Consider the following 21,349-nt stretch of genomic DNA (forward strand, 5'->3'; position numbering starts at 1 on the left):
CAAAACACCTTACAGCACCCCTTTCCCAAGCTATTCCCCCCCAAGGTCATCACAATGATATTGAGGGACACATGGACTGTAAATTCCATGCAGGATCAGTAGTCTTTGAAATAAGACTTTGGGATATTTAAAGAATGTCCCTGCCTCCATTTCCTGGGCTTCTGAGTCTCCTTGGGGGCATAAGGAAGAAAGCATCCAGCTTGACGAGTTTGACAAAGGAATTTTTGCCTCAGCAGCTGAATTAATGGCAAGACTCAACATCCTCCATAGTTTGGTCTAAGGATTGAACAGATGATCTAAATAAAAATAAATCACATGATAATCCCTCTGTACGCACATGAATTTTAGGATGGGTTACGTACAGTGTATTTTTCCTCTGTGTATACTTTGACCACTCTCTTTTCCCTGAGTTGTACAATAATGTGCCTCCCACCCAAAAGTGGCAATTGAAAATGATTTTTACTTTTAAACAAAATATTCACTTCTTAAGATTGCACGTATTCAGTCGTCAGTAATTTTATCTTTTTGCCCCACTCAGGGCAGCCTACTGATTCCTTAGTTCAAAGGGAATTTCACTAAACAGGATGAACATGCCTTTGGCAGAGAGATCAACCCCTTTAAGATATAAATCTAAGGTGACATGTAGAAGGATTGGAGATGAGTTGAGGAATTTATTCACATACAGTGGTGACCTGGAATGCAATGCTTGAATGTACAATGGAAGAAGAAACTCTCATCGCAATTAAAAGGTGCCTGGATGGGCCGTAATCTACAGGGTTGTAACCAAGCAGGAATTTGGAGGTACGAATTGTTTAAATAACTCCTCTTGGCCGACATGGCCCCCCTTTGTTCTGCATGATCCAATTGCGAAAAGATGTATTATAGCCTGTAGAAAAACTGAACGCATCAATTGTTGTTTTAAATTTTAGTATTACCTCCTCTGGTAGTGAGGTCAAAATGTAATGCTCATCTCTCATTCCTCTTTTGGAAATGGTGGCATGCTTGGGTCAAAGTTCCAGTTCCCAGAGAGCAAACCCATTTCCTCTCCATTGCAACTTATTCTCTCTCACTTATGGCGACAAAGTGGTGCAGCTGGTAGAGCTGCTACATCACAGCGCTAGAGACCTGGGTTCGATCCTGACCTTGGGTGCTGCCTGTGTGGAATTTGCACGTTCTCCCTGTGACCGCGGGAGTTTCCTCCGAGTGCTCCAGTTGACCCCAGCATCCCAAAGATGTGCTGGCTTGTAAGTTAATTGGCCTCTGTAAATTGCCCCCAGAGTGTAGGAAATGGGTGTGAAAGCAGGATAACATATATCTAGTGTGAGCAGGTGATTGATGGTTGCTGTGGCCATAGTAGGCTGAAGGGCCCATTTCCATGCTGTATCTTTCAATTAATATGCGCATCAGCACTCTTTTTGATCTTTAAAAACTTGCACTAAAAGACCATGTAGAATAACCAACTAATCAGCACTGGGACCACTTTCCCCAAAGTCATGGAGTAAATATGTGAACCGCATATTGATATCACCCAAGGCCAGGATCAAACTTGGACCCCTAGAACAATGAGGCAGCAGCTTTAACTGTCCCACCATCATGCCAACCACCATGAAGCACTGGAGGCCATGTGGTGAGAATGGGGATTTGGTCCAACCCAAGCCATTTGGAGGGATCTTTATAGTCAACATGTTGTTGCATGGACCTGGAGTTACATAGAGGCTTGACCAGACAAAGCGGGATGATTTGCTTCCCTCGACAATCCCAACACCAGATGCAACAATCACAAGCAACCATGTCTCTAACCAATCAGGCCACCATTGAATAGTTGTTTTTGGGAGCCTCATCTGCACAAATCAATGGTTTTACTCCTCATGATAAAATTGTGACTAAAGTAAAAAAGGCAGTAAAGCACTATGAAATATCCTGGAGTTATGAAAGCTGCAACATAATGCGTCTTTTTATTTTTAATGTCCCACAGGCAGATAACACAGGGTTACCATGGCAATAATTGAGCCACTTTTTAAATTCACCAATGTTCCATTTGAATTACTTCCCATCTAAATATACTACCAGCATCCCAGTGGAAACTATTAAAAGAGTGCAGGCATGCCTGTGTGCATGCTACATGAACAAAGGCATGTTTCCGAGTGATGTGGCATCCATTAGCAAGATGTGTGTGTGTGTATGGGCATGACCGTGTATGTGCGAGGTGTATGTATGGGCATGTCCCTGTGTGCGAGACGTATGTGGGCATGTCCACGTATGTAACTTGATGTATGCAGATATGTCTATGTGTATGAGACATGTGTGCAGACATGTCAGTATATATGTGATGTGTATGCAGAGATCCCTGTGTATGTGAGACATATGCGCGGGCATGCCTGTGTACGTGAGACGTATGCGCGGGCATGTCTATGTATGTGTGACGTATGCGGGAATGCCAGCGTTTGTGTGATGTGTGTGAGCAGGCATATCATTGTGAACAATCTGATAGAGATGCAGTATCCAGAGTTCTCTTCACTCCCTATTTTAAGCATTCATTCATCGTGAGTGTTCCCGTAAGCTGCCAAAATCTCCAGAAATCTCTCCTTGACCATCTCCATACTCCTTCCTCTTCTTTCATTCATTAAGGAAAATCCTTAAAACTAAACCTAAGTCCACCAGACACTTACCTACCTCAATATCTTCTCATGTGGCTCAATGACAGAACAGTGCTGTTGGAGGGCACTTTGAGACTTATTTTTTATGTTCAACGTGCTCCGCAAAAACACGTTATTTCTAGGGTCCCGAACCGAAAAGTCGTCTGTCCGTACCCTCCACAGATGCTCTCTGACCCACTGAGTTTCTCCAGCACTTTGTGTTTTGCTCAAGGTTTCAGCAACTGCAGTCCCTTGTGTCACATTATTTATTTATTTAAAAACAATTTAATTCAGTATAACATACTGCATCAAAAGCCAGGTCTTGTGCACATGATGGCAACAAGGGCAATCAATTACTTACGGGGAATTATGACTTCAAGTTGTTGATTTAAGTCCCCATTGCATGGGTGTTTGTGTGTGGATGAGGGGCTTGAAGAGGGAATGTAAAAGAGCTCGCTGGAACCGGCACCAAAGGAAAAGGGAACAGAGAACAATAATCGTACATAGCATTGAATGTTTAGAAACAGCAATAGTTACTACGTTTTCTCTGGAGTATAATGATTTAAAAAAAGGAAAGATAAAGTAGAAATCTCATACAAACTGCAATAGAACAAGGTACAACATGGTCAATTCAAAAGACACCCCTCTGATAGAATAACCATGTTCGTCACCTGCTAGATATGTCTCAGAAAAAAAGTAATAATTGAGTGGAAAATTTGCTTTAAAAGTAGGAAATTCACAACTCTTACCGATTGAAATAACAGGGTTGAGGAATTGCCCATCAGTTCAACAAGATATTAATTATAGACTATATCAATGAACATTCATATACAGTAGTATCCTTAATCAAATTGAAACTAGGCAAAAAACCCATTAGTGGATGGGATTTGGCAATAGAAAGAGAGAAAAAAAAAATCAGGCACAGTTACCAAAAGGCATTGCAGAAAATCAACAACTGCTTCTTACTGTTAGTTCTCTCTGTTGTGCTCATGGGTTGGTTGGGTAATAGAAGCACTGTGAACCAGGAGGGATTGGAGCTGAGGTTGAACCAGCTAGGTTGTACAGGATGCCAATTATGAACAGGCTTCAAATCACAGAAGCAAGCTGGTAGCCGAGCCAAACCCAGTCAAGTTATCCTTGTCGTCAACGGTCACTGATCCAGAGCCCCTGGAATCACTGCAAAGTATTTCACCTCTCGGTGCAATCATAGATATTGGAGAAAGGCACCAATATTCCAAAGATAGGACTTTGTCGCCCGATCGCCCACCCACACAATTTCCTACCAATACAAAAATACAGGTGTCAGACATTATGGGGAGAAGGCAGAAGAATGGGGTTAGGAGGGAGAGATAGATCAGGCATGAATGAATGACGCAGTAGCTTTGATGGGCTGATTGGCCTAATTCTACTTTATCACTTATGACCTTATGAAAAATCCACTTATCAATATAAAATAAATACTCAGCCGATTCAGAAATTGCTAAATGTAATTCAAGAAATCAAGGTTCAGAGAGATCTTTATGAAAACACACATACTTCAATGGAAATAGAGTGTAGCTGGCTTGCTGTTGTCCACTTTGTACCTGTATGCAACATCAGGAACTACCTGCAGGGACCCAAACTTCGCCACAGTTTATTAACTGGGTAGGTCCTTGCATTGCGTTGTTGTATATCGGGACTCCACGGTTAAGCACTCGCGTTTATTCATGATTTTCTGCAAGTTTATGCTCTCTGTTCTTTGACGACTCTTTCAAGTTTTTGTTTCTGTCTCGAGCCCCTTTCCTCGTCAAAGCTGTCGTCGATTTCAAACAACAATGATCAAAGGCAAGATGCTTCTGAACATCGAAGGAGATTTGATTATTTGCTATCAACTCCTGCCTCAATTCCCCACCCCCCTATCTTATATTTCTACTCTTTTTCCAATTATTAGTGACTCATATACAAAGCCCGTTGAGTATGGAGTTAAACTTTTTAGCAGTTGCCTTTTTTTCCCAATCCATCTATTCGCTGCTTTGGAGTGAACCTCAGTTAAAGTAAGGGCAGCTGTAGGGGTAATTCTTGTAAGTTGCTGTTGAATAGAATAATTGTATAATAATTACCCAAGGGGACGTCATAACAAGATATCCATCTTTAGGGATTTATATACGGGCTTTCTGTGAAAATGGATACAGATTTGCACAATATGTCAATTATCCGTCTGCAGCAAAAAGGGATTTGGAAATCTCATGCTGACATTCAATGTATTGCTGTGATTATTGTCTGGTGACACTGCACTATTTGCAACACTTTTTGAACATTAACAAACGTTGATTGTTTTAAAAGGTACGTTAATGACCAAAAAAAGAAAATATGTCTACTATTGCTTAATGGATAATGGTTTTAGGAAATAAATAGTTGACAATATAGTGGCACTCCTGGGCAACAGCTTATACACCATACATTCAGCTAACACTCACAATCCATGGGTAGACCCTGTATTTGCTTATCAGTGCAAGACGTTCCATATGGAGCCAGCAATTCTCCTCACTTTCACTTTTATTGGTTTCCCATGGTAATTTTACACAGGGCTTCTCCTGAACATATATGGATCCTTCATTGGCTTTATGTCCATGCATCAGTACACTTTAGCAGGGTTTCCGGCCAGCAATCAGGACTGGTAAATCAAAGTTAGTTGAGCAACTATTTTTTGCCAACTGCTGCAGCTCCAGCAAGGGTGGTATTTCAGGTGAGAAAAATCCAACACTGACCGGAAATTGAATTTACAACTCTCAGCTTCAAAGCTCCATTACCCCAGATAGCATACATCTACTTAGCAAGAGCAGAAAGTCAAACCAGGGGAAGGAAGATATCCCTCTATCTCATTCCCTTGCTGGCACTTCTCATTCCACCTCAAACCAGAACACTCTGCATCTTTACGCTGGGATTGCTTTTGTTCATTTGAAACTAGCCTGCATTGGTCTTATGTGCAATGTCATTTCAGCAACTTCTAAGTGGAAGCAAGGACTGAAGAGTATAGATTGCTTCACTGGATGCGAATAATAGTGAAGATATTGATGCTACGATGAAAGAAATCTGACCCCATCTCCTGGGGTACACACACACACTGCGTAAAGCACAGACATCTAGAAGTTGCTTTCAGTAATATCCGCAGTAAACATCATTGCTGCTTTCACCAGAAATCGGTGAATTGACAAGTTCTTCAGATAGTTGCCAATACTTTAGATTGAGAATTAACTGAGTGTTTAACAGCATAATAAATCAATTATGGTAAAAGAAGCCTTTCTGAGCCTAAAAACCAATGTTAAATGTGTGGATTGTCATTCTCTTTGCTAGTTATTTCAAAATGCCCATCTTTTTAAAATGACACAAAATTATATATATATTTAAAATATCGTTTATGATGTTTCAGCTTTTTCCTTATTCTATGTATACGGTCTAACTTTAAGTGACCCTTTGCAAATTGTTAAATGTTTATTGATAATTAGCGATTTTTATTTCCTGATTTGCTGTTTATCTCCAGTTTGATTGAGCTCTTGCTGATATCAGAGTTACTGGGCATGAGGCATTACGGGGGACAGAAGCCTGATGTGGCGAGTCCATACTCTAAAGATCACAGTTTAGGTGAGCAGTTAACCTTGTGGTCACCTAGAAGCCACTATATAATTGACTGCCAAACCAGGGGCAGAAACCTCAGTAAATATGAAGGAAACCAGGAAGCCTTTTGAACTGGAATGAAGGATGATATATACAAATGCCTGCTTGCATTGTAGGATAAAATGTTAATGTGTATGAATTGACACTTAAAAAGAATAAAGACTTCAGGAAAGGAAGTTGTTCAGGAAACAAATGGCAAAAATTGAAATGTTTGTGATTAGATTTCGGCACAGAAAAACCAGAATGAAAAGCTTATTGCAAAATTATGTTTTATCCATGAATTTTGTTGTAACATTAACTGGCTATTGTTATTCTATCCTTTTCTTTAAAATTTTAGTCTTCGTGTTATTGACGTTTGTGATCATTTATCTAAGAAACCACAAACATCACTGTAAGAAAGGCGTTAATAAACCCAATAATGAATTCAGGGGAAACTTCTTCACCCTGTTAGTGATTAAAATTAGGTCATTCTAACATGACATGGTTGCATGAGAAAACGTAGTTCCAAGATGTGGGAGGAGGGAATAAATGTACTGAGAGGGTGAGAGTTGGAAGGGGGCAGGTCCTAAATGGGGCATAAACACTGATATGGACTGTGGTGTTGAATGACTTGTTTTTGTGGTGTATGTTCCATGTCAAACTCAAAGGACAAGGTCCTAGTGTGGCTCAGACCATAGTTGGTTGAGCATTCATGAGGAGGTTTCCAGTGGATTAAGGAAGGTCCCTCCCAGTTCACAGTACAGGCAGTGTGATTAGTAAAATGAGGTTAAAGTCAGTGAGAGACAGTGTGACCACAAAGCCTTGAGATGCGGTCACATGACAGTACAGCACTTACAGCGCTTTTTCTTGTCTGTACCTGCGACTGGTTCCATCGCAGTGTCTGTCCCTTCATTCTCCTCCGCTGAGAGGGTCTCGGAGGCCTCGGTCATGGACTTGCCGGCCACCAGTTCTGCAGCATTGCCGTCCGTTGTCGAGACGTCTGTCACAGTCTTCTCACGCAACGACTTCTCGTCATCTTCGTCAATCAGCACTAGCTCAGCCTGCATGCTGCCCTCGTAGCCCAGCAGCTTGTTGGTTTCCTCCTGGTCCTCCACATTCTGGTAGCCCATGAAGATCATTGTCACTGGATGGTCTTCGCTGGCCTTGGGAGCTTCCCCTGGAGGGATCGGCTGGACCACCTTCCCCGCTTGACCAGCCTTGTGCCGGACTTCCTTCACAACCATGTCCTTCCTCAGTCCGCTATCTCCGCCACTCCGCGAATCGTCTGGCGACGCACTGCTCTCCGACACAGTCAGTACTTCCGACACACATTTACTGACCACATTCGTTCTCCCTGTTCTGTGTATCAGCTGGTCCACCTCTGACGTAGTTAAGTGATGAACCCCATTCTCCACCACCGCACCTCCAGAACATACCTCGTACATAACCTTGTTGCCATCGTCGTAAACCTTTACCCCTCTCTGGTGGACTCCCTCAGTGCCCACGGGAGTTGTAGAGAGGACCTTGGATTCCCCTGTTAGCTTGTCCTTTTCTACGCTGATCTCCATGGCATACATTGCTGCAATATCAAGAACATAAACATTATAGGAGTAGTCGGCCTGCCTCTGACCAACTGAACAAGATATGCGGATTGGTAGGTTAATCAACCACTGTAAACTGCCACGATAGGCGAGAGGTTTCCCTCTGGGGATGAATAAAGTTTCATCGTATTTGTATCGTAGGTATAATCTAAGGGATAGTTGATGGGAATGTGAGAGAATAAACTGGGTTAACAATGGTGTAAAAATGGGTGCTTGAGTTGGCAAGGACTTGGTGAGCCAAAGGTCTGTTTCCTTGCTGTATCTCTCTATGACTCTAACTTGGACATAGTTTTAGCAGGCAGAAACATTTACTGCTAATTGCAGCTGAGGAAATACAGTCTTGGAAAGCAATTTTTTAAAGACACAGTACGTCCAAATCCATCTGCACCTCATCAATCACAAAACCAGCCACAGATCAACATGTTCAGCTTACTTTAAATTATCCCACAAATTGATCTAGGAAATGGAAGCAAGGCATTGGCCATTCTGCCCCTCAAACCTCTGCTAGCATCAATAAGATCACACTGAACCACTACTTGACGTGCACTTCCCTGTCCAATCGTGCATCCTCCAAACGCCTTTGTGCACAAAAATATTAAATTCAGCCTTGAATAAATTGAATATTAGAGGCACTGGAGCAGAGAATTCCAAAAAAGATTTATCTTTACGTTAGTCTGCAATGTTTGAACTTTATGCTCGGACTATAGCTTCCAGTTTCAGGCTCTGGGACCTTTGGCCTTGACATTACTGGTCACTGCTAAATTCTAGTGGAAGAAAAGGCCTATCTTCGTCCTCACCTGACAATAATGATATATATTGAAGAGTAATAACAGTGGAATTTGCTTAACCTAATTTTCATCTGTGTTATCAAAAAAATGATCCAGCCATCATCTAGAAATCTTAAGTAATGAGTTTTTAAAAATCCACACACAACCATTTGCTAATTACTTTGGGAGCAGTTTCTCCCAAACTAAAAATATACATTGGAAAGCCTTTTGAAAATGCAACTATTAGTGATCTTGCACAGGCAGAATATCTCACTTTCTAAATCACGGAGTGCGACTGGTGGAAAGAATTGGTGCATGTTTGCTTTGCAAAATTTGACTGCGATGTTTCCTGTTTCATAACATGGACTATACTTCAAACTATATTTCCCTTTCACAGCAAAGTGTTTTGGATCTTCCCAAGTTTGTGAAAGATGCTCTCTAGAAAATAAATGTTGTTAATATTTGGTATCTGATATTTATTATTGTCATGCGTACTGAAATACAGCAAAAAGATTTTGGTTGTATGCTATCCCATTAAATCAGATAATACGAGTGCAATCAAGGCATATATAAATACAACAGGTAGTGCAAAGAGAAAAATAGCAGAGTGCCAAGTATAGTTTTGCAGCATTATAGCTTTACAGTTACAGAGAAAAGTCCAATGTCCACAATGAGGTAGGTTGGAAGATTGGATTAAGTGTGGACCTTAGGTTAAGTGTGGACCGTTCAGTAGTCAGATAACAGAGGGGAAGAAGCTGTTTCTGAGTACCGTAGTGCTATCAAACTTTTAGATATTCTGCCTGACGTAAAAGGGCAGAAGAGGAAATGACTGGAGTGAAAAAGTGTGAAATATAAGTGGGCAGATGAGTTACAACTAGAGAACTTGAAGGGCCGAGATGGCCTGTTTCCGTGCTGTAATTGTTATATGGTTATATATATGGTCCTGAGCTACTGTCTACCTCCTTAGAGATCCTTGGACTATCTTTGATCGGACTTTACCTTCCACTAAAGGTTATTCACGTTATTCCTTTTATCATCTATCTGTACACTGTAGATGGCTTGATTGTAATCGTGTATTGTCTTTCTGCTGACTGGTTAGGGCACAACAAAAGCTTTTCACTGTACCTCGATACACGTGACAATACACTAGAGTAAACTCTATAATATAACAAAGTGCAGAGAAAAGTTCCCAAAATGATTCCTGGATTTCAATGGCATATAATGTCAGGGTAAAAATGACCTCCACAGCCTAGGAGATGGACAGACTTGCATCTCAATAGTAGTCTTAACTTTTTTCACAGCAAATGAAGATCTTTTACAATGTTGTCACTTCAATTTAGGAAACGTGGCAGCCAATATACTCACAGCAAACTCCAATACACTGCGGTATGTTAATTCTTAAATAATCCTTTTGTTATGCTGATGATCTGACAAACATTGGCCAGTACCCCAGAACAACTTCCTTGCTCATCTCCAAGGGAGTGCATTGGAATCTTTTTCCACCCAAGGGACAGATGGCGACTTGCTTTGGCATTGCAGCTTACTGGCAAGCAGCTCCAACATGGCAGTAGTTCCCCACCATTGAACCCGAGAATCAAACTGAAATTTTGCATTTAAATCTTTGGCCTTGCATTTTGTTAGACTAAGGGACAATAGATAAGACATTGTTGCCATAGAGGGATTACAGAGAAGGTTCACCAGACTGATTCCTGGGATGTCAGGACTTTCATATGAAGAAAGACTGGGTAGACTCGGCTTATACACGCTAGAATTTAGAAGATTGAGGGGGGATCTTATAGAAACGTACAACATTCTTAAGGGGTTGGACAGGCTAGATGCAGGAAGATTGTTCCTGATGTTGGGGAATTCCAGGACAAGGGGTCACAGTTTAAGGATAAGGGGGAAATCTTTTAGGACCGAGATGAGGAAAACATTTTTCACACAGAGAGTGGTGAATCTCTGGAATTCTCTGCAACAGAAGGTAGTTGAGGCCAGTTCATTGGCTATATTTAAAAGGGAGTTAGATGTGGCCCTTGTGGCTAAAGGGATCAGGGTGTATGGAGAGAAGGCAGGTACAGGATACTGAGTTGGATGATCAGCCATGATCATATTGAATGGCTGTGCAGGCTCGAAGGGCCGAATGGCCTACTCCTGCACCTAATTACTGTGTTTCTATGTTTCTATACAGCTAATGGCCAGACAACCACAGGAGTGCAAATAAGAGTACTTAAATAATATGCTTTGCAAATATGAAAGTAGGCAGCACCAAGGAACGCATTTTTTTGTACATCTATTGAGTTACACCAGATGTACAGTACAGAAGCAGTCCATTCTGACCAACTGTTCTGTGCTGGTGTTTGTGGTCCACATGATCTCCCTCACATTCCTCATTCCAACTCAGGTTAGAATGAACTCCCTGTAAATGTTGACCATTGATGCGAATGGTCTGACAAGCAGTGAAGCAGAGAAAGAGACTTTCAAAGCTAAATATAATTTGCGAGTCAGGCTCCGTTAATTAGGATTAAAGGGCAGCACAGTGATACAGCAGATAGAGCTGTTGACTGACTCTTCCAGAGACGCAGGCTCAATCCTGATCTTTGGTGGTGATCCTTGTGACCATGTGGGTTTTCATAAGATCATAAGTGATAGGAGCAGAATTAGGCCATTCGGCCCATCATGTCTAGTCCGCCATTCAATCATGGGTGATCTATCTCTCCTTCCTTACCCAATTCTCCTGCCTTTTCCCCCCATAACATCTGATACTCGTATTAATCAAAAATCCATGGGTGCTGATTTCCTCTCATCTCAAAGACATGCTGGTAGAATAATTGGCTACTGGAAATTACATCCAGTGGCAGAAGAATCAAAGAGGAGTGGATGGGCATGTGAAACAAGCCATGTTACAGTAAAGGAGATAGGACTGATGGGATTGTTCAGCTAGGATCTAGTATGGACATGATGGGTTGAATGTCCTTCTTCTAGACTGTAATAAATAAGGGATAAACTTCAGTCAATGAGATGGTCCATTCACTCACGACCTAATGGATTTACCCAGGAAAAATGTAGACAAAACACTATAAGGAAAGATTGATAAATGTGTTGATACCCAAATAAAGATGTCCCAGTACCCTAGAATGAACAAAGTATTGTTGTAGTCTAAGGTAGACAAAAATGCTGGAGAAACTCAGCGGGTGAGGCAGCATTTATGGAGCGAAGGAAATAGGCAATGTTTTGGGTCGAAACCCTTCTTCAGTCTAGTGAGTTTAGAGTAAATACAGGAAATGTGGCAGCTAATTTGTGCAAAGCTAATCCTCGCAAACACTAATGCGATAATCCATTGTTGAAATGTTGATTTAAGGACAAATATTGCTCAGAGTAGCAGAGAGATTTATTTCGTTGAAACTGTACATCCAGTTTAGATAGCAGATGGGGCCCTTGGTTTAACATAGGTTCAAATCAGCCACATCTGAACGTGCGGCACTCCCACACTAGAATGTCACTGAAAGATTGTAAGTCCCATTCCAGTGAATCCTCCATAGTAGAGTACAGTTTTAAAGTAGAACTATTAAAATTGTGACATGTTGTTGGACCGCAGGCCTATACCCAATCACAAAAGACACAAGGAACCACAGATGCTGGAATCCTGAACAAAATACAACGTGTTGGAATAACTCAGTTGGTCCGGCAGCATTTCTGGAAGGAATGGATAGGCGATGTTTTGGGTCACAATATCTCCCCACGAATGCATTGGCCAGTTTTACCGAGAATAGAATTGGGATCTGGCCAAATCCCCTCCGCCTCCGAGGGTAATTCATCCATTGATCCTGTTCAAGGGAATCAAATAGGGATTTCTTCAGGAAAAGGAACTGGGAGAATGTGGCTGTGCGCAAGGCTATCAGCTGGTGGTTGGGGCCTTCGCTTTCATTCATGCACCGATTCCATTGTGCCAGGTGTGTGCACTAGCATTGGTGACAGAAGAGAGTTTTACTCCGTTGGGTAAGGGGAAAAATCATGGGTGAAACATCAAACTTGCCATTTCTCCCTCTGATGGGTCAAACATAGACGAGGAGGAGAGTGGAGGAATAACTGATACATGATCCATCAGATCATTCAGTTAACATAATCATTCAGCTTTTGTAAACCAATATCTGCAGTTCCTTGTTTCTACAGGAGGAGGGTATTTGGCACATTTAGCCTGTGCCAGCTTTGAAAGAACATTTTATTTAATTTTACTCCCTGTTCTTGCAGTCAACTCCATCATGTTTCTGTCTTCAAGAAATTCTTCTCTTTAATTTGCCCAATAATCTTTCAGGTAGTAGCCTCCCGATGATGACAGCTTACTTTGTGAGAACAAAAAAAAACTTTCTTCATCCCCTCCTATGGTTCTTTTGCCTTAGACCAATACCATCTGATCATTGACGAAATTCCCGAAATTTTGTATCGGAATCCTCCATGATATTGAACGTGAATCTTCCTGTGACCTTCTGTTCTCCAAGGAGAACTTGCCCCAGCTTCCTCACACACGGGATCCCACATCCCTGGTACCATTCTCACAATCCTCATCTGAAGCCTTGCCCCAGACCATGGCATCCTTCCACAAGCCTGGTGCTCAGAATGGAACACAATGTTCCAGCAGAGGCATTGCAGTGTCTCATCAAGGTTCAGCAGAACTTCCTTGCGTTTGTACACTGCCGTTATTATTAGTAAAGCCAATGTACCTGTATGCCCCCTTCACAGCCTTCCCAACTTGTCCCGACACCTTCACAGATCTGAGACGGCACCTCCTGGGCTCTGTGCTTCCAGACCCCTCCACGTCTCTCTGCTCCCTGGACACTTCCTCTAATATTGTACCATTTAGACTACACAGACCCCCTCTTGCCACTCACCCGCTACCTCCTCCGTGCCGTCCTCCCCTTTCATCGTCTCCTTCCTTTGTGAGCAGAGAGTCGGAAGGTCGGGAATCCGAGAAAAATCGTAATTCAGTGCATCTGTTTGGGGAGGGGAGGGGGCTGGTTGGTGGGAAAGGAAATGGGAAAACAAAATGACTGGCAGGGCTACGAGACTTGCTGCTGATGTAGCAGAGTCCTCGGGAGTAGTGTATTAGAGCAGAACAATAAAAATCAGCAGCCGCACCAGCCTTTTTTTTGTTGCACTGAACAGCTGGATCAGAGGAAACAATGAACAGGATCACAATCCCATGATTGGCGTTAAATAGGGTAGCTGAGGCAGGAAATATCGAGGCTCGCCTGCAAGCCGCTGAACATTTAATTCAATCAGTGTTTCCAGGTTTTGAATAGGGCTCGACGGCACTCCCACGTCGCAGCCCTTTGATTATAGCAACATTTGCAGAGAGGAAATCCACTGGGGCTCCAAAAACAAACTGTTTCAATGTGTAAAGCACCTGAACCGTCACACAGGCAACGCAACATAATCTCCTTTCACCGCTTCTCAAATTGTTTTTTACTGTCATTAGAAACATAGAAACATAGAAATTAGGTGCAGGAGTAGGCCATTCGGCCCTTCGAGCCTGCACCGCCATTCAATATGACCATGGCTGATCATCCAACTCAGTATCCCGTACCTGCCTTCTTTCCATACCCTCTGATCCCCTTAGCCACAAGGGCCACATCTAACTCCCTCTTAAATATAGCCAATGAACTGGCCTCGACTACCTTCTGTGGCAGAGAATTCCAGAGATTCACCACTCTCTGTGTGAAAAAAGTTCTTCTCATTACTTTTATAATGAACAAGACGTTCCCACAAATAGCAGCGTCATATTCATTTTGACAATATTTTGCTTCCTCATGGCATGGAAAGGGTCATTCGGCCCATCAAGTCCATCCTGGCCCTTAGCGGAATCCCAATCCCTCTACTTATTTCCCTGTGACCTATCCTCTCTCACGCGGCCATCAAACTCCATCCCAAAATTCATTTATCACCGACCTAATTTACAACAGCTGATTAACCTAGCAACCTGCACGCTTTTGACGATGGGGGAGGAAACTGAAGCAGGCAAGGGAAGAGCATATGGGTACAGAGAGAACATGCAAGCTCCACACAGACAACACAGGAGACCAGGATTGAACCTGCGTCGCTGGAGCTGTGAGACAGCAGCACTAACTGCTGCACCACTCTGTTGCCCATGGAGCACATGTGAAGGTGAAAGAATGGAAAAAATGTAAGGTTGATTGAAGGGGTAACTAATATCTTGGTGATTTGTGGAGCATCCCTCTGCGTTCCCTCAGTATAGTGCCAAGGTATCTCTCAGGGCCATTTGAAGGAACAGATCCACTGCACTCTGAGGAACTGCATGTAAGGCAGTCCATATTCTCTCTCTCTCTACAGTCCTAAAATGCTGCCTGGGTCTATGTGCTCGTCTTAGAAGTGGGACTTGAAACCGCATTCATCTGATTCAGAGGCAGATGCGCCACCCACTGTACCACGGCCAACATCATGATATAGGTTCCAACTCTTTCTCATAATTAATTGTGGATCTCGACATTGCATTTCCTCAAATTCTGGAACACATGTGTTGTGGTTGTGTGATGATCAATTTTGGTGCAAATCTGATTAATGTAAAACACTGCTCCCTGGTAGGATTCTGCCACAGTTCTGCTGGAACGTAGTTGGTTTTGACATGATTTCGGAACCATCACATATTTTGCGCTGTGGAATGCCTGAATTTCCTGCTGTGATGTTTGAATGCACAATGCAATGATGAATGGCTCTCCCATGGGACAGCACATTAACACAAATGGTCCAAATGCCTTGGCCAAGATTTGAATTAATGGTCTTACTATCATCTATCTGAGCTCAAGTCCCACTTGTCAATTGTGATTCTTGACATCAAATATTATTAATAACAACTACATTTAGGGTATTGTGTTATAGGTCTGTGTTACTGCATTAGAAATTCACATATATTAAGATAGGGGTGGGGATGGGGTGAGGCAGGGAGAGGTAAGTGATAGAATATTAGGACTGAACAAAAACACCTTGGCTCAGGTGACAGATTTTAAAGTCTGTCGATCGTTGACAAATAAAAAAGTTATGAATGTTTAAAAAATCTTGAGATCAGCTGATTGGTCCTCTCTCTGTCAATCACCATGATGAAGGTAACGCCCCTTCCGGGGGGGGGGGGGGGGGGAGAGGGGGCAGAAGTATAAAGCCCAAATGGTATGACATTGCATTTGAATTTGGTGGCCTGCACTCTGGTTGAAATGGTATGACATTGCATTTGAATTTGGTGGCCTGCACTCTGCTTGAAATGGTCTGACATTGTATTTGAATTTGGTGGCCTGCACTCTACTTGAAATGGTCAATCAACTCCCAGTCTACCAGCCGTGAGTGAACTGCCAGCTCAACAGCCGTGAGTCAGTCAACTGCCAGCCCCACCAGGCGTGAGTGACTGAGCTGCCAGCCACACCAGACCTGAGTGACTGAGCTGCCAGCCCCACCAGGCCTGAGTGACTGAGCTGCCAGCCCCACCAGGCCTGAGTGACTGAGCTGCCACCCACACCAGGCCTGAGTGACTGAGCTGCCAGCCACACCAGGCCTGAGTGACTGAGCTGCCAGCCCAAGAATCCATTTGGCCCACAATACCATACTAGCCCTCTGGAAACTAGTCCCTTTGGCTTACAACACCCAAACTAGCGCTCCAGAAAGCCACCCACCCCACCCACTGGCCACCAATATTGGAATTGGTGGAGAGGTGGAATATTGCATTGGGGGACCAGCCCTCCCGTGTGAACATGGGACCCAACGGGTCCCACTTAATCTAGTTAATTAAATATAGATATGCTGGAAAATAAGTTATTTTACTGGAGGAGCAATCCAGAGACCGAGTCTAAGGACCTACTATCACCTCAAAAACGTAGCAAGAATAAGAGGACTCATGTCAGCTCAAGACTTAGAAAAACTTGTACATGCCTTTATTACTACTAGGCTAGATTATTGTAACGGTCTCCTTGCAGGTCTTCCGAAAAAAACTGTCAGGCAGCTACAGCTTGTTCAGAACGCTGTTGCTAGAGTTCTAACAAAGACCAAAAAATTTGAACACATTACACCAATTCTTAAATCCTTACATTGGCTCCCTGTATGTCAGAGAATTGATTTCAAAATCCTGCTGCTCACCTATAAATCACTACATGGTTTAGGACCAAAGTATATCACTGACATGCTTCCACTATATAAGCCTTCTAGACTGCTAAGATCTTCTGAAACCAATCTGTTAGTGATTCCCAGAGTAAATACAAAACATGGGAAAGTAGGATTTAGTTACTATGCAACAAATAGCTGGAATAAACTTCCTGAAGATTTAAGACTTGCCTCAACTTTGACCACTTTTTAAAACAAGACTGAAAACTTTTATGTTTACTTTAGCTTTCAGCTAAATCTTAACTACATTGAACTTTTAACTTTTGCACTTTTTATAATGCATTTTTAATTTTGCTTTTCTTTTCTTTTAATTCTTCTATTTTATTTCATTTTATTATTTCATTTTATTGTATGACATGTTTTTATGTGAAGCACTTTGAGTCTGCCTCGTGTATGAAATGTGCTATATAAATAAAGTTGCCTTGCCTTGCCTTGCCTTCTATCCAGAGTTGCTGCCTGTCCCGCTGAGTTACTCCAGCATTTTGTGTCTATCTTCAGTGTAAACCAACATTGCAGTTCCTGCCTACATATCTCTGAATGACCTTGCAAAGGAACATGCCAGCCTTGCACAAGCACCACTGAACTATACCTGGGCAGACTTTAAATCAATTAGTATTGGAACTGAGGTTGACTAAGGCAGAGGCAAGAAATGAGCGCAGACCGTGAGAAGCATTGAACGCGAGGTTGCTGAATGCAGTCTGATTCAATAGGAGAGGACGTCAGAAGCAGTAACAGGAATATCCGCGAACCAGTTTTCCAATTCAACAACATCATGCTTAATCCATCACAAGTCTAAAGAAATTCAAAATGTCCCCAACAACTCTCACCAACTTCTACAGATGCACCATAGGAAGTATTTTATGGGGATGCCTCACAGCATGGTTTGGGACCAGTTTCATCCAAGACCGCAAAAATTGTAGACAGTTGTGGACGGAGCCCAGTCCATCACGCAAACTAACCTTCCTTCCATTGACTCCATCGACAGTCCACGCTGCCTTGGCACAGCCACCAGCAAATCAAGGGCGAGTCTCGCCCCAGTCATTCCCTCTTCTCCCCTCTCCCATTAGACAAGAGGTGTACAAGTTTGAAAACGCATACCTCCAGTTTCATGGACAATTTCTTCCCAGCTATTATCAGGCAACTGAACCATCGTATCACCAACTAGAGAGCTGTCCTGACATACCATCTACCTCAGGAGACCATCGGAATATCTTTAGTTGAACTTTACTGCACTTTATTTTATTCTAAACATTATACCCTTTATCCTGTATCTGTACACAATGCACAGCTTGATTATGTATAGTCTTTCCGTTGACTGGATAGCAACCATCAACAAAAACTTTTCACTGTACCTCTGTACACACGACAATAATAAACTAAACTAAACTAAACATTGTTGATTTTTCTGTCTGGTCTCCATCTCCACTGATTGTCTTTGTGGCTCAAATTTTATTGATCCACCTGAAATATTGCAATGGGAGCCTGGTAAGCTAAAGAATTCTAATGATTGGCCAATCTCTGAGTAAATGAGTTCTCCATACCTCATTCCTACACAACCAATGCTTTTATTGGCACTATACCCTCCCAGACTCTCCAACTTGAGGAAACTAGCTTTTATCATCTATCTAATCAACAGCATTCGTTCTTTTACACCCACCATATTCCCTGCACTGCCAGCATTGCCATTGAACTGAGCCATTGTAGGGACAGGGGAAGTCTATTTGTGCACACAGAAGCAGTTGTTATATTGCTTCTTTAGTGCTGTTGGTTAAAGGGTAATTATTGACCTGGATATTGACGTAGAAGAATCCGTTCAAATCTTCAAAATAGTGCTGTGAGATCTTTTACAGATATTTGAGACGGCAGCGGGGTCCTTGTTTGCAAGGTGTCACAGTGGATACTGTGGTGCTCCTTTAATACACCACTCAGAGTGTCAGTATCGACTGCATTCAGATCTCTTGAGGTGAACCAACAGTGTCCTGATTCAGAGACAGGAAACTATGATATCAAGCACACCAATTCCAACTATTCTCTTATCCATGGGTTGACCCTAATGCATTATCACTAGCAACTCTCATAGATTCAAATATAATTAAGGTTGGTTTTCTTTGGTCAAGAGGTGAGATGGTATGGTTCAAATAATTTAAGCAAACAAAATTATTGTAGGGGTATCCTACATTGCCCTCATGACTCTCACTGCTTGAATTGGTTGGAAACACTTTTCTAACAACCCTGTTACAAAACCAAAAATGACTCAAACTACTGTCTTTTAATAGGCAGATGTGGCATACTAGAAATACCATCTCTTCTTTAATTGCTGATACTCACAGTGTCAGCAACAATAGATTGTATTATTAAATCTAACCATAAAAGCTCCATTGAGTTAGAATTATGTTTTTGACCTTTGGAGTGCCAAAATTGCATTTAACTAAGCAACTGAAACCATGAAATGTATGTATTGTTAAGAGCCCCGTGTACTCAATCTATAATGTCATAAAGAATTGTTAGCCGTTCTGAATATTTACCATCAACAATTTATACACTAGTCATTGTTATAACTTTCTTAATTTCAAATTCTTTGCTCAGATTTGCAATGTTTTAATACCAGCTTTATTCTTATGATTTGGACAAATATTTATCATATTGAGGTCAGTAACGAACATCACAAGATGCCATAACACCAATATGGTAGGAAAAGGGAAGTCAATTTGGACACAGCAAACACCTACGAAAAGCACGTATACTGACTAGCAAGGTGTCAGAGCAACAACATGCATACATGTAGCTCCTTTACTAAAGTTAAACATTGCAGGGTATTTCATGTGTGCAAGATTTTACACCGAATGGATTAGGAGCTGTTAGGATAAATATTGGACTCAGCTCCATTTAGGGCACTGCAGTACTTGGAGGGACAGGGGGTGCTCATTTATACAGGGTATATTCTATATCAATGCCAAGCCAATTCACCACTTATTATCTGAACTGCCCTGTATGGGCCTTACAATAGATTTGCACAGAAAGGAAGGAGAAATGTCGACAGTAGGTCATAAAATTCTCAGGTTAGTTTTTGAGGAGGCTTTTGTTATCACAAGACACCTAATGAAACAAACTCACTGGACACTGAGGGTATGGATCCTATATTTGCAATCTGTCAGGTGCTTCATAGATTCCTTGCTTATGGAGGGTGCATGAGTGGCACTGATGCATTATAACAAAATGTATGAATGGATGGCATAATGAATATATAAAAATGCATTTACTGATAATATTTCTGCTATACATTTTGAATAAGGCACATTTTTGAAATTACAAAAGTCACAGAACACCCTATCTAACAGCACTGTAGGAATACCACTTCCGCAAGGCCTACTGAGGTTCATAAGGCAACTTTTAACCTGACTCACAAAGGGAATTGCTGATAGAAATATAAATGCTGTTACGCCAGCAACACGCATTGTCTGCACTTTCAATGACCAAGATCAGAGGGGTTATCGGAAAGAACCACAAATGGTAAGGACCGAAGAATCTAGGGAAAGCATTCCGGGTCTGTACAATGTGGCGAATGCCCTCCCACTGGCAATCAAATGATGATGTTACATTATATAGTGAGAAGAAAAGGTATGTGCCAAAGCTCCTCAAGACAACTACATCTTTCATTAATATTGTCCACTTCCTTATCCAAGCCTTCATCCCTTATATATTAATCTCTGTGTCCTGAATATACCCAACCACTGGGTGTATGGAGGTAGATAATTTAAGTCTCAAAAACCTTGGATTGCATCTTAATATTACAAAATTATATAAATTTTAGCAACATGAATAGCATTTAATTTATTAATATTTAATTGAAAATATCAATACAGAATTAGAAGGGGCCTATGTAATTGACACGGGTTATTCCCCTTTCAGAGCTGTGTTGTGCAAGTGTGTTCACTTAGTGAAGGTGATGTGTACAACTGCAGTCCCCATTTATACCACCGACAACCGTACATCCCTTGCAAACCAAAATGTCTTAAACTCAGTATGAAAAGCTTACTCACCCCCATCAGGTTTGGAGAAACTCTGTGAAATAAAATAAAGCATACACTTATTAACATAGTAATGTACACAAGGCACGATTATTCAAGGCAGGCACACTGGTAGCAAGATTAAAATCTATGCATCTGCTGAAATTCCTTGTTGCCATTGCAGTTATTATAAAGCAGAGTGAGATGACTCCTCATACAGACCTAACCAGTTGCGTATCAGTGCATGAGAAGTCACGTGACTGCTTATTATATCATTATGGATTACAAGAACTCCGCTGCAGTCAAACAGTATGTGAAGAAACTGGGTGATTTCTTTTAAAGCGGATGAAGGGGATTGTCTCACTGATGGTGGCCTCGATTGATGTTTGACACAAATTTACGAAGTGGGGAGCTGTTAAAGAAATGTCACGCTGCCGGTTTTGCTCTGGTTGAGGAACGAGACAATTAGGTTTTGGTGGGGCCCACTCGGTGAGACCAAAAGGTCAGCCTTGAGCTTCCACGACTACTCTCCATGGTAGTTGCTATTC

General features: G+C 41.9%; 1 protein-coding gene across 1 annotated transcript in view; it reads right to left on the reverse strand.

The window, feature by feature from the left end:
* Positions 1-4,548: 4,548 nt before the first annotated feature.
* The window catches only part of palm2akap2 (PALM2 and AKAP2 fusion), a 117,564-nt gene continuing 100,763 nt past the window's right edge, over positions 4,549-21,349 (reverse strand). The window contains exons 5-6 of the mRNA XM_033018198.1: positions 20,835-20,856; positions 4,549-7,848 (exon numbers count right to left, since the gene is read on the reverse strand). Of these exons, the coding sequence (XP_032874089.1) occupies positions 7,103-7,848; positions 20,835-20,856 (768 nt within the window). The 3' untranslated portion in view covers positions 4,549-7,102. The remainder of the gene's footprint in view (positions 7,849-20,834; positions 20,857-21,349) is intronic.

Source organism: Amblyraja radiata, chromosome 3 (assembly GCF_010909765.2).
Source record: "Amblyraja radiata isolate CabotCenter1 chromosome 3, sAmbRad1.1.pri, whole genome shotgun sequence".
NCBI classification, from domain to species: Eukaryota; Metazoa; Chordata; class Chondrichthyes; order Rajiformes; family Rajidae; genus Amblyraja; species Amblyraja radiata.